Source organism: Canis lupus, chromosome 7 (genome assembly GCF_003254725.2).
Source record: "Canis lupus dingo isolate Sandy chromosome 7, ASM325472v2, whole genome shotgun sequence".
In the NCBI taxonomy this organism is placed as follows: Eukaryota; Metazoa; Chordata; class Mammalia; order Carnivora; family Canidae; genus Canis; species Canis lupus.
This window is the reverse complement of record NC_064249.1, coordinates 64,163,342-64,179,992: the sequence shown is the minus strand read 5'-3', so window position 1 is coordinate 64,179,992 and position 16,651 is coordinate 64,163,342. Positions and strand designations below refer to the sequence as shown.

The 16,651-nt window shown below is 44.5% G+C and overlaps 1 protein-coding gene and 1 long non-coding RNA gene across 4 annotated transcripts in view; one reads left to right on the top strand and one right to left on the bottom strand.

Annotated features, from left to right (window-relative positions):
- The window catches only part of LOC112647954 (uncharacterized), a 39,092-nt gene that overhangs the window by 3,574 nt on the left and 18,867 nt on the right, over positions 1-16,651 (bottom strand). Inside the window, exons 3-5 of one of the 2 annotated variants that reach the window (XR_003128592.3) lie at positions 10,113-10,331; positions 5,307-5,568; positions 1,844-1,942 (exon numbers count right to left, since the gene is read on the bottom strand). This is a non-coding gene — a long non-coding RNA (uncharacterized LOC112647954). Of the gene's footprint in view, positions 1-1,489; positions 1,943-5,306; positions 5,569-10,112; positions 10,332-16,651 lie in introns of those variants that run through there. The other variant, XR_004817251.2, reaches the window with a different exon arrangement.
- Positions 1-16,651, top strand: part of LAMA3 (laminin subunit alpha 3) — a 250,272-nt gene that overhangs the window by 224,103 nt on the left and 9,518 nt on the right. For both annotated transcript variants that reach the window (XM_025429300.3, XM_025429301.3), the window contains 7 exons: positions 849-966; positions 1,351-1,491; positions 3,588-3,724; positions 4,493-4,624; positions 5,703-5,856; positions 10,524-10,693; positions 14,657-14,840. In XM_025429300.3, coding sequence (XP_025285085.3) covers positions 849-966; positions 1,351-1,491; positions 3,588-3,724; positions 4,493-4,624; positions 5,703-5,856; positions 10,524-10,693; positions 14,657-14,840 — 1,036 coding nt within the window. The remainder of the gene's footprint in view (positions 1-848; positions 967-1,350; positions 1,492-3,587; positions 3,725-4,492; positions 4,625-5,702; positions 5,857-10,523; positions 10,694-14,656; positions 14,841-16,651) is intronic.

The window sequence follows — 16,651 nt, the reverse complement described above, 5'->3', positions numbered from 1 at the left end:
AATAGTAACTAACTTAAAAGTGGACAGGAAAATAAATAGCAAAGAGTTTTCTAGAACATTCTTCATTTTTTTTTAATTTTTATTTATTTATGATAGTCACAGAGAGAGAGAGAGAGGCAGAGACACAGGCAGAGGGAGAAGCAGGCTCCATGCACCGGGAGCCCGATGTGGGATTCGATCCCGGGTCTCCAGGATCGTGCCCTGGGCCAAAGGCAGGCGCCAAACCGCTGCGCCACCCAGGGATCCCTCTAGAACATTCTTGAATCTAATAAATTATTTTTTATTAATCAAATATTTATGATATATTATTTTGTTTTTTTAAGAGTTATTTATGATAGACATAGACAGAGAGAGAGGCAGAGACACAGGAGGAGGGAGAAGCAGGCTCCATGCGGTGAGCCTGACATAGGACTCAATCCCGGGACTCCAGGATCGCGCCCTGGGCCAAAGGCAGGCGCTAAACCGCTGAGCCACCCAGGGATCCCTGGTATATTAATTTGTTGATAGGCTTCCTATTCACCACATATTATTATGACTCTGGAAGGAGGGTGGGGAGTTATTCAAGATAGCATACATTCTCTATCCCTGAACTTTTTGAGGACACTGGCCACTCTTCTGTCAACACTATTATGTTCCTTTTTAAAGGTGAGAATGCTGAATCACAGACAAAGGAAGTCGATTTTCTCAGCTTCACAATATAAGTAGTGCTATAGAAATCCCATAAGAACAGATATTCATAAAATACATACTGGTTTATGGGTGAAAAGTAACAGTGAAGAGAGTTTCAGGTCCGGTTCTTAGCCAAGGCTGGTCTGATTCACCTCTTCCTATTTTGTGCCCCAAATCAGATTTAACATTTCTACACCGGCTTTCCGAGGCTGCATGAAAAATCTGAAGAAAACTACCGGTGTTGTGAGGCTGAATGACACTGTGGGAGTCACAAAAAAATGCTCAGAGGACTGGAAGGTAAGAATTCAAAGCCTTGCAGAGAAGTACGGCTCCCCAACCAACCTGTCTTTGGTACTTTGGTATTCATTTACAAATCAACTTTTGAGTTTTTCTGGTAGCACTTGGTATTAGAGTGAACTGGTTATTTCTACTTCTCACCTTTTTGCAAGACACAGAACCTCTTCAGGTTTGCATATTTGTAGGAAAAAAAGGAATACCAACTCTACATACAAAAACTCAGGTGACTGGTAAATTATCATGCAGAAAAAGCACACTGTGCTTCTTCCTGAGCCAATGTAAAACACATTAACCAGCTCAGGTGAAGTGATCCAAGAGAAGATACTGGATTTCAGCCATCAGATGATTTCAATGCCAGTAATTTATTCCTTGTTTGCATTTTAGCTCGTGCGATCTGCCTCATTCTCCAGGGATGGACAGTTGAGGTTCACCGGTTTGGATCTCCCTTTGCCCAGTGAATTCCAGGCGTCCTTTGGGTTTCAGACCTTTCAACCCAGTGGCATATTATTCAATCTCCAGTCCCAGGTATGAAATATTGCAATACTGAACATGACTTAAACCTGATTCAAAGTTTGATGTCAAAAACAATAGAGAGATTTTTGAAGGCAAAGTAGTTGGGCATTGTATCCATCATCACATGGTTAATGATATTGCATGTTTCAGCCATTGAGGTTACTCTTCATCCTGGGGCATGTCCTAAAAGAAATGAGGCCCAGAAAGTACCTTATAGTTTACAGGGTTGAATTTGTATGTATTCAGGGACTCATTTTCAGTCTTCTTGGGTTAATTTCATGAGCTAAGGTGAATTATAACTGTTATAAGTGACAATGTAGCCTAAAGTTTTAGATCTAAGAAAAAAATCCAAAAGTATCCCTACTGTTCCTTTTTGATTCCACAAAAGATAGCTCTTCAGATTCCTTTCTTGCAGTAGCAGCAGCAGCAGCAGCAGCAGCAGCTGGTTGGACAATCTTTACATCTGGGGAATGAGAGAAAATAAGGTTCTTTGTTCATGTACAACAGAGCAACAAGGAGGTACCCTCTATGGCTTCATAGGATTTCACTAGTGTGGTTACATAGGTGTAGAGGTCAACTAATGTTTAGAAATCCCCTTGTGGGGGATCCCTGGGTGGCTCAGAGGTTTAACACCTGCCTTCAGCCCAGGGCATGATCCTGGAGTCCTGGGATCGAGTCCCGCATCGGGCTCCCTGCATGGAGCCTGCTTCTCTCCCACGTCAGGCTCCCTGCATGGAGCCTGCTTCTCTCTCTGCTCTGTGCCTCTGCCTTTCTCTCTCTCTCTCTGTCTCTCATGAATAAGTAAATAAAAATCTTTTTTAAAAAAATTTTTAAAAATTAAAAAAAAAGAAATCCTCTTGTGGAATGAGGAGGATTTTACAATAGAAGTAGAAGTAGAATACTGACATTCTTGGATTTGTTTCTTCAGGATTGTCAGCACAACAGACATCTAGTATTTGTTGAAATAAAGAATGGTAGCTGACTCCATGGCTATGTCATATTAGAAGACCTAATCTCTCTTGATAGATACTTGTTCATCAGCCTTTAGAGATTTTTTTTTTTAAAAAACTACCCCCTAGAAAAGCCATGTGCCAGCATTTTGATTACCAGAGTGTACTTTCCATCAAAGTAGGATGTTTTGACCTAGCTCTTTTGACACCCAATGCTTGTTTTCTCTGCCAAGGGTAGGGACACTGAGTACATAATGTGCAAAATGGTCAAAAGCTGGCAGAAGAGTTGACTTAGCAAAAGAGGGGGTCAATCCTAGACACTGGAGGGATCCTAGAAATATCCTAGAAACACCACCCGCAACCTCATAATGGGTTAGCTAAGACATACATATAAATTGACATTCCTTTATTCAATCCATAATGAATATTGCCAATTGAAAAAAATCAAAATAAAACTGATAGTGGCCACAACCACACACTGTAAAAATTGTCTTAGACTAAAAGCTCACTGAATGATCACATCTTGTTAAAAACTGCAAAAATTGTACTTGCTAGGAAAAAAAAATCAACAAAATTAAAATGACAGCTGAAGAAACTACACATATTTTTAAATTAAGAATTGACAGAATTGAATCAACCTGCCAAAATTTAGATCTGCAGAGTTTGACATTAGAAAATTGAACTTCCTAGAAATTATGACCAGAAAATAGAAGTCATGACTAAAGAAGATATCATTGTTATAATCATATATGGGGTGGGGGGAGGGTAAATTAAGACTTCCTCACAAAACTGATTCAAGAGAAGAATTGACCCTGATGAAAATAATTTCAGCAGACTGAAAGTAAAACTAGCAAAATTTAGAAATGGTGTAACTGTTTTCTATAATTGATGGAGAAGTAGGTTTATGGACGTGGGTCTGTAAGATGCTTTTGACAGCTTCATCAGTGTAAATAATTTGCAGAAGGCTTTTATATTCATACACACAGAATCAAATACGCAAAAATAATCTTTACATTGAAATAATGAAGTCAAAACATTAGGATCAAATCATCCTGGCTGTCTTATCCGTAGTGTTGATCATAACTTCAGTACTGATACAGTCATGATCTTTAAGTGGAAATTAATGACTCTGATGGGTATATTCTGTGGTGGTTTCAGAAACATAGCCTGCAAGTCACCCTGGAGGATGGTTATATTGAACTGAACACCAGGGATAACAGCCTAATTATTAGATCTCCACAGACGTACATGGACGGTGAACTGCATTATGTGTCTGTAATAGGTGACAACTCTGGGTGAGTGGAATGGCCCTTTTGCCAGAACTCTAAGACTTTTATTTAGTTTAATGGAATTTTCTAGTATCTTTTTTGTGAAGTATGTGTCCTTGATGCTGACACTATTTTACTAGTAAGTCTTAGCCTTCTTCCTGGTTCTGTATGAATTTCTTCATTAAAAAAAAAATCAATCAGTCAAAAGGTGGATGGATAAACAGATTGTGGTATATTCACAATGTAGGAATGAAACCAGAGTAATAAGCATAAAAGATCTACAACTGTAGATCTCCAAGGACAGGGACAAACCTGGCAGCATACCGCTATGTGACAGAGGTCGCACATAAAAGCATTCATCTCCTATGATTTAATTTATATAAAATTCAAAACCAGGCAAAATTAATTTCTTTTATGAGAATTCAGGATTTGGGGGTTATACTCTTGAAGGGGAAAAAGGGAGCACAAGGCAGGGTTCCTGGGCACTGGTCAATTCTGCTTCTTTCATCTGGGTGCTGGTGTCGCTGGTGTATTCACATTGCAAAAAATTCACTGAGCTGTACACAGAATATGTACACTTTCTGTATGTATAGAATACTTCAATAAAAACACAATAAAAAATAATAAATGAAGAACAGGAAAAAAATTTTAGTGCCTTTTAAAAATAAATCTAGTTTAACAAGTTACTTGAGGTTAAAGATACTGAGTCTGAATCGAAGACCGTAAGTTAGCCTCGTGGTGAGGAACTTTCCTTCCTGCATTTCTCACTCTTGTTGTGCCTTCCTCCTCTTCCAGACTGCGGCTTCTCATTGATGACCAGACTCTGAAAAGTAACCAAAAGCTACAAGACTTGTCAGGTTCCCAGCATCCCCTGTATCTGGGTGGGAGCCAGTTTGAGGGTTGTATCAGCAACGTTTTCATCCAGAGGTGCGTGCCTTTTTCTGTGTGTGTGGCTGATGAGAGTGGCCTGCCTATAGGGAGGGCATCTCCTTGCTCTAGTAGTGGAGTTGGATTTGTCACCATGTGCTGCACGAGGGTCTCATTCCACCAGCTGTCGAACACCTTCTTAGACAAGATACACACATTAGAAACAAACCACCTCCAACAAACAGCCGCCTGGGCCCAGCTTTGGCACATAACCTTGAGAAAGGTCCAATGAAAGTTAACTTTCAGATTATGGCCCTGAAAGTTTTTCATACTTTCATACTGAAAGTTTGACTTCATTTTCATCAAGATCGTGCAGTTTGATTTCATCAGCTCTCCCGTTTTCGGGGCTGAGAACTTGCAGGAGCCAACACTGTTGGGAAACCAAATCACCACCGTGTTGAACCTGGCCATGACTTTTTAAAGAGAGGAATCTGGTATTTGCATGCAAATGTTTAGATATTCTTTTCTTTTGATTCAAAATGGTCATTTTTAGATAAAAGGCAAAACCCTCGCCAGGGCAGGAGAAGGGCCCAGGGCTGGTCAGGAAGCTCAAACAACCCGTTGGGAGCTTGGAGGGCTCCTGCTGTCCATGAAGTCTCAGACAATAGTCAAGAGATAAGCAGATTTATCTGTGAGACTCTCCTACTCAAGTGCAGCAAGATCAACCATTCTGCAAACTCACCTCTCAGGTTTCCTGACATTCACCATCGTTCTAGATCATCGGTGCCCACTTTTCTCCTCTCTGCAGAGTTCATTTTCATATTTCTAGAAGACACTTGTTCCAAAGAGAGCACTGTCATTACCTTGGCTTCACCCCAGCCCTAACCATTCAAGTCAGTGAAGTTTCTCAAGGCACGGGGCTGGGCATTTTAGGGAATGCAGAAGTGGGTAACAGCACATCCTCTTCCTCTGTGAGCTTGGTGTCTCCTGTAGATATAATGTACCTGTAAGAGATGAAAGTTCACGGAGAAACTATGACAGTAGGAATGTATAGTTTTAAACCAAGCTCTCTCTGCCAGTGTATCTTCCTTGAGATTTCAGAGTTGGACAGTGGTTTTCTTTTCTGCCCTCGTTCCAGGGTATCAAAGAGTCCTGCAGTCCTGGACTTGGCCAGTAAAACTTTCAAGAGAGATGTGTCCCTGGGAGGCTGCAGTTTAAACAAACCACCTTTCCTAATGTTGCTTAGAGGTTCTACAAGGCTTAACAAATCCCACACTTTCAATATCAACCAGGTGAGTATACCCTACACTGGCTTTTGCTTCTCCCCAGGGGATTCTGAGACGCGAATCCTACCTCGTTTGAGATGTTGGGTAAGGGGTGGGAGCAGGAGTGTAGATTGCCTGATTCCTTGGTGGTCAGTGCCTCTAGGATGTGGGATTGATGGGTCAGCAACAGTTGGATTATACCAAAATGTAAACAAGGTTTCCCCTCTCGCTTTTCTTTTGTATCTTGGTGAAAATTTGGCAATTTTTACAGACGGAACAAATTGAATCTTAGGTCTCTCAAGTTCTGTAGATGATGCCTTACTCTTTTGGCACTTCTGTTGCATCTCCAACAGGTACAATGAGTTTCTCTAGAGTATAGGAGTCATGCCCCTTTCCCCTCCCCACAGACACCTCTCCACCCCGCCTCCTAGGACAGCATGTATACACACACCCAGGCTTTGCCAACATCAGTGTGGTTTGACATTGACTGCACATGAGAAACATCTGGGGAGCTTTTAAAATCCTAATGCTCAAGTGCATGCCACCCAATTAGGTCAGATGCTCTTGAGGTGGGTCCAGAGGCAGGAGTTTGTAAAGTTTACAGGTGGTTCTAATGTGCAGCACTAAGAGGCTGAAAGGAAGTAAAATGTCTTATTTGGAAGAGCAGAAGCATTGTAATAAATTGGACACAGGATTAGGACTTAAAGAATTCCTCGCTGTGCCTGAGGTCAACAGGCTGACCTCCCCATGTCTGGAGGTTACAATTAAAACGATTAATGGATAACACTGAGCACCTCCTATGTGCCAGGCATTACGCTAAGCTCTTGAAGTGGATTTTCTTACTAAATCTGCAAGTAACCTTGTGAGGGAAGTATTATTCTATACTTCTATATCGCCATACTAAAATAATAGTACCAAGCAGGTATATTACTAGCCACAGGTTACAGAAAAAGATGCTGCACTCTAGAAAGGTAAGTAGTTTTCCCAAGCTCCCAAAGACAGAAGGTGGAGTTGGAATTCAAAACCAGATAGCCTCATCCCACAGCCTGTGTTCTCTTAAGAGCAATGTGCCTCTGTTCAACACACTTTTCACTTAATGTCAACCCGATGCCACTTGTCTGCCAATATTTCCCTGCTGCACAGTGATTTGGATGAGTTGAATTGATAGCACATAATAAGAAATGTTTTATGCTATTAAGGAGAAATATAGTTCATAGAGGCTAGTCATTTTACTGTTATGAGAAGAATATCTTTAGGACTGCTCCATCAGGAATGAAATCATATATTCACTTTCTTCATTGTAAGGCTGAAAGTTACTGAGGGACTAAGTTAATACAGCGATGGTAGAGATGGAGAGAAGGAAATGGATTCAAAGCTATTTAGAAGATATAATGAACAGGACCCAGATAATAATTGAATGTGGGTGGCAAGGGAGAGACAAGAGTTAATGTAATTCTGAGGCATCTAGTTCAGATTATTGGATGGATGGAGATGCCATTCATGGAGATAGGAAAAGGACAAGTATTTAGAGGAAGAGGCTGAGTGGAGTGTGATTTATATTGAGTGACAGGCGCCTGCAGGACACCTACAGAGAGAAAGCTGGCAGGCGGGTGGGGGGCTGTCAAGTGTCTCTGAGTGGGCATCAGCTGATGGTGGAGGTGGGAGGTGCTAGAGCTATTGATGTGGGAGCCGCCAGTGAACAGAGTGTGTCTTTAATTGTGCCCGGTTCTGTGCGAGCCCCCAGATTAGGTGGAATAAGACATTAATTCTGCCTCAAAAAGCTCAATAACAGAAAGAAAGCAACAAAGCTTTGTGGTTAAGGACTACTTTGGGGTCAGACTTACTGGGTTTGCATCAGGCTCTCTCAAGGTATGTGACCTTGAAGGACCATTTAACCACTCTGTGAGTCTATTTCCTGTAACATAAATGCCGTATATAAAGTAATATCTCATAGTAGTGTTGGGAGAGTTACAAGAGGTAATAAACACAAAACATGTAGAAAAGTGCCTGCCACATGGTAAGCATCAGCTGTGATTATTATACACACTGATAACCTAAGTGAAGGGGACAAAACATGCAACAGACCTGAGGTGGCAGGAACTGAGTCTGGAGTATGGGTTGGATTTAGACAAGTGAATGTTGCTGTTGCGTGAGCGGAAGCCCGTGGTTGGCAGGCAGGATGTGAGTGCTACTCAGGTACAAGACACCTCCTATACATTCCCTTTGATCTTCACTAGTCTGCGTACTGTCTCTTTCAGTTCTCACCATATGCCTCTGAGAGCAGAAAAAAATACCAACTCTACAGGTCAGGAAACTGAGTCTCAGGTTAAAAAAACAAACAAACAAAAAATAACAGCTTGCCCAAGAGCACCCAGTCAGTAAATGGTAGTCTTAGAATTCAAACTTAGGGCTGTAGATCTCAAGGAATGTTCTCTTAAGACCACATCCTGTGGCCTCTATAGGCTTGGAAAGCTTGGTGAACAAGGGAAATTGGGTGGAGAAAGGAAAATGAAGGAGGTAAGCTCAGAATTCCACGTTTGAGCCACATCAGGCATAAGATGGCCTGATGTAACTTGATTTTTTCTATAGTCAGCATGAAGCCATTGAAGGGACTGCTTTAAGTCATGTTTAGAGATTAATACAGTGGCAGTAGCCTGTGGCATGGTTTGGTGAGGGAATGTTCTAGAGACAAGGAGTCAAACTGGCTAACTACTTCAACAGTCCAGGCAAGAGAGTCAGAAGCCTGATGTTCAGGGCAGAGGAACTAGGACTGAAAAGGAAAGAGTTGATATTGTGCCGTAGAGATGAAGCAGGACATGGAAACTAAGCTCGGGGAAAAGGCAAGGGAGGTGGGTATCTGTGATGGCCAAGGCGTAGGGCCTGGGTGCCTTGAAAGAGGGGAGTGCCATTATGAGAAGGAAGAGTTGGTGGCAAAAGGTATTTATGAAAACCGTTCATCTTGATGTTACTGCTCTTGATACACAAAGAATTTTTCAGGGAGGGAGTGAGGCCCCATTGCTATGAGTCCCAGACAAGAAGCTCCACTAGGATCCAGGTTTGCTTGGATTTGGAGTGGTTTTAAGCAATTCATTTAACCTTCTGGTGGGCATGATTGCGCATCTCCACCCAGCAATGTGTAAGCACAAGACGTTTTAAACAACTGGTATCAGGTTTTCATTCTGAGCACCCTATCGAGGATCGGGTCCAAGAAGAAAACCTGATCTTGGAGGAATTTAAATTTGTTGGGAAGTCTTCAGCCATTAGCTCCAGTGTAAAATGGCTTAAACGTTAAGATCCATAAAGTCACATCATGGACAGTTTGGAGGAGGTAGGGCTTGAGGCCAGGCCCGTCTCAGCTCACCTCAGCTCCATCCTGCGTAGCCCGGGGCTTCATGCAGTCACCGGATGATGCCCCGCACCAGAGCCACAGGTCAGCTCGGCTTTATTAGTGAAGAAGGTTTTCTCAGAGGCCCCGCCTCCTCCTTCCCCTCCACGTTCATTGGCCTGGAGGGAGGTTACGTGTTCGTCCCTCAACCAATCCCTGGCAAGCAACTGCCTGCCCCTCACTTTGACAAGTAAGAGATCCCAGTGTAGCTCTGAGTCCTGGAGGCGTCAAACTCTGGGCTGTGCCTGGCTGGAAAAAAGGGAGAACGGCCGGAGAGTCTCAGTTTCTACAACTATTTTTCAAGTCCTACTTGAAATTTTTTTTTCTTTTAAAGATTTATTTATTTATTCATGATAGACAGAGAGAGAGAGAGAGAGAGAGAGAGGCGGAGACACAGGCAGAGGGAGAAGCAGGCTCCATGCACCGGGAGCCTGACGCGGGACTCGATCCCAGGACTCCAGAATCGCGCCCTGGGCCAAAGGCAGGCGCCAAACCGCTGAGCCACCCAGGGATCCCCCTACTTGAAATTTATTGCAGTTCTTTTTCAGTTTTTTTTTTTTTTAATTTTTATTTATTTATGATAGTCATACACACACACAGAGAGAGAGAGAGAGGCAGAGACACAGGCAGAGGGAGAAGCAGGCTCCATGCACCGGGAGCCCGACGTGGGATTCGATCCCGGGTCTCCAGGATCGCGCCCTGGGCCAAAGGCAGGCGCCAAACCGCTGCGCCACCCAGGGATCCCCTTTTTCAGTTTTAAAACTTTGTTTGGTTCAAAAGCTCAGTGCATCGTCTAGCTCACGACACACATCTGTGAATGGGTCAATTCTGATTAAAGTGGAGACAGGCTGTGGTCCTCCCCCTCCCACCCCCGTCCCCCGCCCTGCCGGACACACACCTTCTGGTTCCTGCTCTGTTTTTGCACTGCCCTGCTGCAAAAACCCAAGTGAATGGCTCCAGAAGAAGTGGCAGGTTGGCGGCTCCATGTCCTACTGCCATGTCTGCAGGTCTCCTGCTGCTGGAGAAATGCTGGCTCTCTCTCAAGGGACACTATGATTATTCCACAGCTCTAAGGTGGGGAGGGGCTCTGCATACCCACTGGGTCCAGGCACGGCAGCTGTCAGGAAAAAGACCAGACTTGTGTCGGATGGGAAGAACATGCATCCTCCCCAAGGATGGATTCATTTCTGTTGAATCCGTCCCCTAGGATCAAAGTAAAAACTGAACAAGGCACTTGGCAAGATAAGTATTCTTTACTCTTTCCCCCTGATAATTGGCTGTCCTAAGTTTTTACTTCTCTGCCTTGCAGCCATTACAGGACACACCAGTGGCCTCCCCAAGGAGCATGGAGATGTGGCGAGAGGCCCAGTCTTGCCTACCACCTCCGCAGGCCCCGACCAGTCCCGGAGCCTTCAGTTTTGGGGACAGTCCCACCAGCCACTTGCAATTCACGATTCCCCAGGAGCTGGTGAAGCCCAGGTATTTTTTAATTTTCCTGCCCCACACCAACTCTGAACTGGATTGCAATTCTACCCCAGAGCAGGCCAGCCAGCATGACACCATGCATCTGTCCCCAATGAGGTGATGCTACCACTTTTGTGGAAAGAGTTGCTGGCCTGCCCAGGACACAGAGCCTGACTGCCCAAGTGCATTCCCTCCCCACAGCTGGAAGGCACACGTGACATGTGCTGCTCTGAGGCTGAAACAATCAGCTCGGCTCTGGTGTAGAATTGACGGTGTTCTAAAAATAAGACTGATACTTCTTTTCAAAGCTGCTATTTATTTCTATGATAAATCACCTTTCTTCTCTGCATTCTATAGTCAGAGAAAAATAATTCTTTTAAGTAGACTCCGTGCCAGATAGATCATTTTTAGAGAGTACTTTTAGAGAGTTCTTGTGCTAACAAGTTGCACCTCTTCTGGAGAGGAGGGGGTGAACAGAGGTATTAATTATGTCAGAAAGAAAAAACAGTAGGAAAACAAGGTTTGTCATTTTCATGTGATTTGGAGACATAAATAGCAAGGTGCCAAAATTCCTTTATGATTTATGTACAGAAGCAGCATTTCCCAGGGATCAAAATGGCCTGGCTTTAAGACCAAACTTTCAATCCCCCACTCAGCCCCTTGCTGGCTGTGTGACCTCAGGCCATTTGCCAGTTCGATCTTCTGGGATGCTGATGTCAAGATGGGATTAGATGTGCAAGAGATGTATTGTTCCTGTGGGAGACAAAGGTAGAGGGAGCAGGGGCTGACGGGAAGATCCTTCTGCTGAAACAGGGGACCCACACTGTGAATGATGATGGGGAAGCTGTGAGCAAAGGTCACCTCTTAGAAGAGTGTTGGGCATAAGTGGCCTGGCTCTAGTTTTGCTGCCAAGCTGAGTCCTTGGCTAGGAGTCACCCATGTGTAGATTTGAGGGCACGGGGGCTGGGAATTGCCACCCACTGGGTCCCTGCAGCAGATTCACTCAAAGGGAGTTTGGAGCAGCAAGTCTGTGGACACCATAGCTGTTTTCCAGCTTTTCTAAGCCTCAGCTTTCTCTCCAAGAACTTGGCATCATCCTGCGAATCTCACGTATTTTCTCAAGTTGCTACATGTCTTTGAACCTGTTTTCTCACCAGTTAAATAAGGTTGATAATGCTTTCCTTGCAGGGAGGAGATGTAGTAGCTTGTAAGGGGCCCTTGGAGGCCCACTCAATAAGCCAAGGGCATGATTCACAGGCAGATATGAGGGCCAGAAAAGGGAAGGGTGGGGCTCGGAAGGAGAACCCTATGCCAGCAGCTCCGCATCCCCATCTGCACCATAGGAAGGGTTGGGATCCTCGATTTGCCAGAACTGTGCTAGTAGGGCCTGAGAAGTGGGGTCCCACTGAGTTAGTAGCCCTCCCCAGGGCTCCCTCTCAGAGGAAGTCCCACTCCCCATCACTGGGCTCTTGGTCAGGCTGGCCTGAAGGACAGCACTCTCCATGCAGATGCTGCCCAGCCTTGGTGCCCTCCTGCCTAGGCTCTGCTGCTGCTTCGCCAGCTCTGCCCTCCGCACTCCCCGCAAAGCCCCTTTCGGTTGCACGTCTCCTCTCGGAGCACACTTGGTGTGGTGAGTTCGCTAGCTTCTTCTGATGATTCAGCCCCGGCACCTTCCCTCACAACACCAAATTATATGTAATGAATGGGAAAAGGAACATTTTTAAAGGGGGAGTGGAAAAAGGTCATCATGAATAGACATAATTTTTAAATTCTTGAAGTCTGAAAATTTTTGGAGCAATCAGAGTGTATCTTCAGGATGATGCAAGTCCACAATATGGGCTGTTCTGTTGTTCTCATTCTAATTTATCTTCTACCAATTCTTTGCCTCTCCCTTAAAATGCTGCACCACTATTTTATCCTTTTGATGAATGTATAAAAATGCCACTTCGCTCTCTGCCTTATTCTCCTATCCACCAGCAATGAAGAGTCAGAGCTACAGTATCATACGCTGGGGTTTGAATCTACTGCTATCTTTTCTGGGTGTTAGACAGTTAGCCTTTTATGAAAGAAAGCTGCTTTAAGAAATAACTCTGGAAAGCAAATGTCAAGCCTGATAACCAAGCCCACATATGTAAAGTACTTTAATTCTGTAGCAAGTTCGAATATCCTCCTTAAATTGGCTAACCCTCATCCTCCAAACCTCCGCACACAGCTACACCAAGAGAAATATTGAGCGGTGTCACCATCTGGTTGGTTTAATTTAACAAATATAGATTTCTCTTTCATTTTGAAGAACATCACCCTCAAGGAAACTCGTTAACCTAAAAAATTCAAGTATCTCAGTGTCTGCTCAGCCTCACAGCATTAAAAAGCAAAAAGAAGAAACAGTGTCATTTTCTCTGGCACTTCCTGATTCTGCCTCCAAGTTTTCCATTTACCATTTAATCCAACTATTTAAGTAATTATTTAATTCAGCTCGACTGTTTGTCGAGTGCCTGCTGTGTATGAGGCACCCACCAGGCGTACAGCTTTAAGCAGGAGAGACCTAGGTTTTGCCTTCCATCCAGCATGCCTCCTGGGATCTGTATCCCCCACCACTTTGGCACACTGCACTTCTGGGTACCCATCAGTATACCTGTGCACCGGATAGAAACAGCCCAAGAGCAAAACATCCGTCACTGCATTCCCAGGCCCCACAACAGTGCCTTATACATGCTACACACTCATTAAATATCTGTTGGATGCAGGGGTGGGTGGCTAAATGAGTAAATGTGAGTTCCCATTCAAAGTCAATCTAGCGTAGCCAGATGTGCAAATGATATGTAACCATTATGCAAAAGAATATTAACTTTCATTTTCTTCTTTTACTGTATGGTGCTTGCTTAATTCCTATTCCATCGTAGGGGGGTCTTAAGGTCCAAGAAGCATAAAGGGGTGGGAGAAGGTGGGTCTGTACTCTTCTGCCTGTGATAAATCTGTCTTACAGTAAGAAAATGTTTCACTAATGCTTAAATCAAAACCTTGCTATTCCAATTGCCCTAGCCCCCCCACACAATTCCCCTTACAACTTTCCTCTCCTTGCATGTATACAAAATATGATCCACATTCACTGGGTTAAAATGGTACTGGTTGCTACATGAAATAAGCCATTAGTCACAGACAGCTGAATACTATATAATTCCACTTATATGAGGGTCCTAGAGTAAGCAAACTGAGAGAGATGAGGAAGGAGAATGGTGGTCGCCAGGGGTTTTTTTTTGGGGGGGGGACAGGGAATGCAGAAATGTTGTTTAATGGGTACAGAACTTTGGTATTGCTCAACTCCAAAGAGAGTTCTGGAGACTGGTTGCGAATGTGAATGTACTTAACCCTACTGTAAACTTTAAAAAGATTAAAGTGGCAAATTTTATATCGTGTATGTGCTTTACCATGATTTTTAAATTTTTTTAAAAAATGTTAAAGATTTTATTTACTTATTCATGAGAGACACACACAGAGAGCCTAGGCGGAGGGAGAAGCAAGATTCCTGTGGGGAGCCTGATGCAGGACTTGATCCCAGGACCCCAGGATCATGACCTGAGTCAAAGGCAGACGCTCAACCACTGAGTCACCCAGGTGTCCCACCAGGATTTTTTTAAATGTAGATTTAAAAAAAAACAAAAAACAAAAACAGTAAGGCACCTTCTTTCATGCCATGTGCTGGGACTTAACACCAGGAGTACGTTTGCCATAGAGCTTCCTCATTATCCCCCAATACAGTAAGAAAATCATACACAAAACTTTTAATAGCGGGACCCTAAGAGCATTTAAAAATTCCCCAAGAGATAGGCCATTTAATCAGTACATGCCTTAGTTTATTTGTTTGAATATGTGGGTTGGGGTGTTTGTGCCTCACCTTCTCTCCTGGCTTCAGGGACTCAGAAAAACACTAAAAACCTCTCTTTTTCTTCCTTGCCTATTGCTTTATTCTCCCCACAGGTCACGGTTTGCTGTGGACGTGCAGACGGCTTCCTCCAGAGGGCTGGTGTTCTACACGGGCACCAAGAACTCCTATATGGCTCTTTATCTCTCAAAGGGGCGGCTCATCTTCGCTCTGGGGGCAGGAGGGAAGAAGCTGAGGCTCAAGAGCAAGGAGAAGTGCAATGATGGGAAATGGCACACGGTAAGAGCTGGGGCTGCATGAGCAGCTCTGGTGGCTGCAGAATTCACAGTGGTGTAGCCGGAGGGGAGTCTCAGCATTCTTTCAGCCAAGAGGCACAGCACTGGTACAGCCTGTGTGCTCAGAGGCACCGAGCACCCCAGCACCTTGGCAAGGGAGACTGCTGCCGGCAATTGCAATGACGTGGTGCCTGGAAGTCTCAGTGCTGAGCTGGGCTTTATTCACTGCTGCTTCAGTCCCGCTGTGCCTCCTCCCTGGGCAGTGGCCCCGTGCCCCTTCCCACCCCTGCTTCTTGGACCATTGGTCTCTGTCAAGACAATGCCCAGGTGTCTGGGGCCCTCTCCGAGCCAAGAATGCCTTCTGCATAACACAAGCTTAAAGACCCACATCCCTAGCTTTCCAGATCTTGCCTGAAGACATCCCAGATTTCAAGAGATACAGTTTAAGGCAAGAAGGGACTTTTTTTTTCCCTGATGAGGGAACTGGAATTCAAAACACTTACTTAAGTGGCTTGACAAGTTGTCCTCACTCAGTCTCTGAACAAATATTGAGTGAGCTGCCATCCTGGAGCATATAAACAAAAATCCCCATTAATTCCAGTTAGCTAGATACTGGGAAGTGCTTGGAGGAAGCACTAAAGCCAGGTAAGGACATGTCTGAGTATGGGACGGTGTCAGACAGGGTAGTGAGGGAAAGCTTGCTTCGGGAAGTGACAATCATGTGAAGTTGTAGGCAGGGTGTTCCAGGTGAGGGGAACAGCAAGTCTAAAGACCCTGAGATAGGAACCAGCTGAGTGAACAGGACAGAAAGGAGAGCTGGGATTCAAGAGAGAGGCAGGGTCCACATCAAACATTGAAGCCAAGATGAGGACTCAGATTTTACTCTGAGTGTGTCTGAGACTTCTGAAGAATCTTTAAAAAGGAGCATTGCATGAATAGATGGATATTTTCAAAGCTGTTTTTAGCTAAAGAGGTGCGATGAGGGTAAGAGGGGAAGTAAGGGGGCCAGATGGACACAAATGCCTTTGCTTCGAGAAGCCGCGATCAGAAGTGCACTGTCTAGGATGTTCTCCGAAAACTGAGAGGTCTTGCCAATGGATTGCATGCAGAGTGTGAGAGAAAGAGGGGTCAGTATCAAGTCCTGTGACTTGGGGCCAGCAATTGGGTCAGTAGAGGGACTGCTATTGAGACGCAGAAGATGGGGAGGAAGGGCATGTGGCCGAGAAAGGAGCACTTTAGAGCTGGGGAAGAATAAAGGTGCTGCTGTGAACATCCTAGGGTTGGGTTCCCTGGCAGACATTCAAGCCCACCATTGTAGACAGGAATGGCCAGAGGTCACAGCTGGGAATATACGTCGGGGAGTCACTAGTGGACAGTCTTATTGCCGTGAGATGGCTCAGTGTACCCCAGAGCCCAGGGATCTGGACTTCTAAAGAAGAGTTGAAAATGTGTGCTCTCTTGTTAGTAAAGAAGTAGCCATTGGCCCCTTACTCCAGGAGCCCTGCTGAGAAATTTTTTTTAAAGTTTGTATCCATTTATATGAGAGAGAGAATGCGAGGAGGGGAGGAGCAGAAGGAGAGGAAGAGGGACAGGCAGGCTCCACCCAAAGTGGGGCTCGATCCCTGGACCCTGAGATCATGACCTGAGCTGAAACCAAGAGTCAGATGTTCAGTCGACTGAGCCATCCAGGCACAGCGAGGCATCTTTTTTTTTTTAAAGCTCACTTTTCTAGCCTACTCTATCCAGTATCTAACATCATCTCACAAAATGGTGATGATAATACTAGGGAGAAAAATTTCTGATTTTATAAAGCTC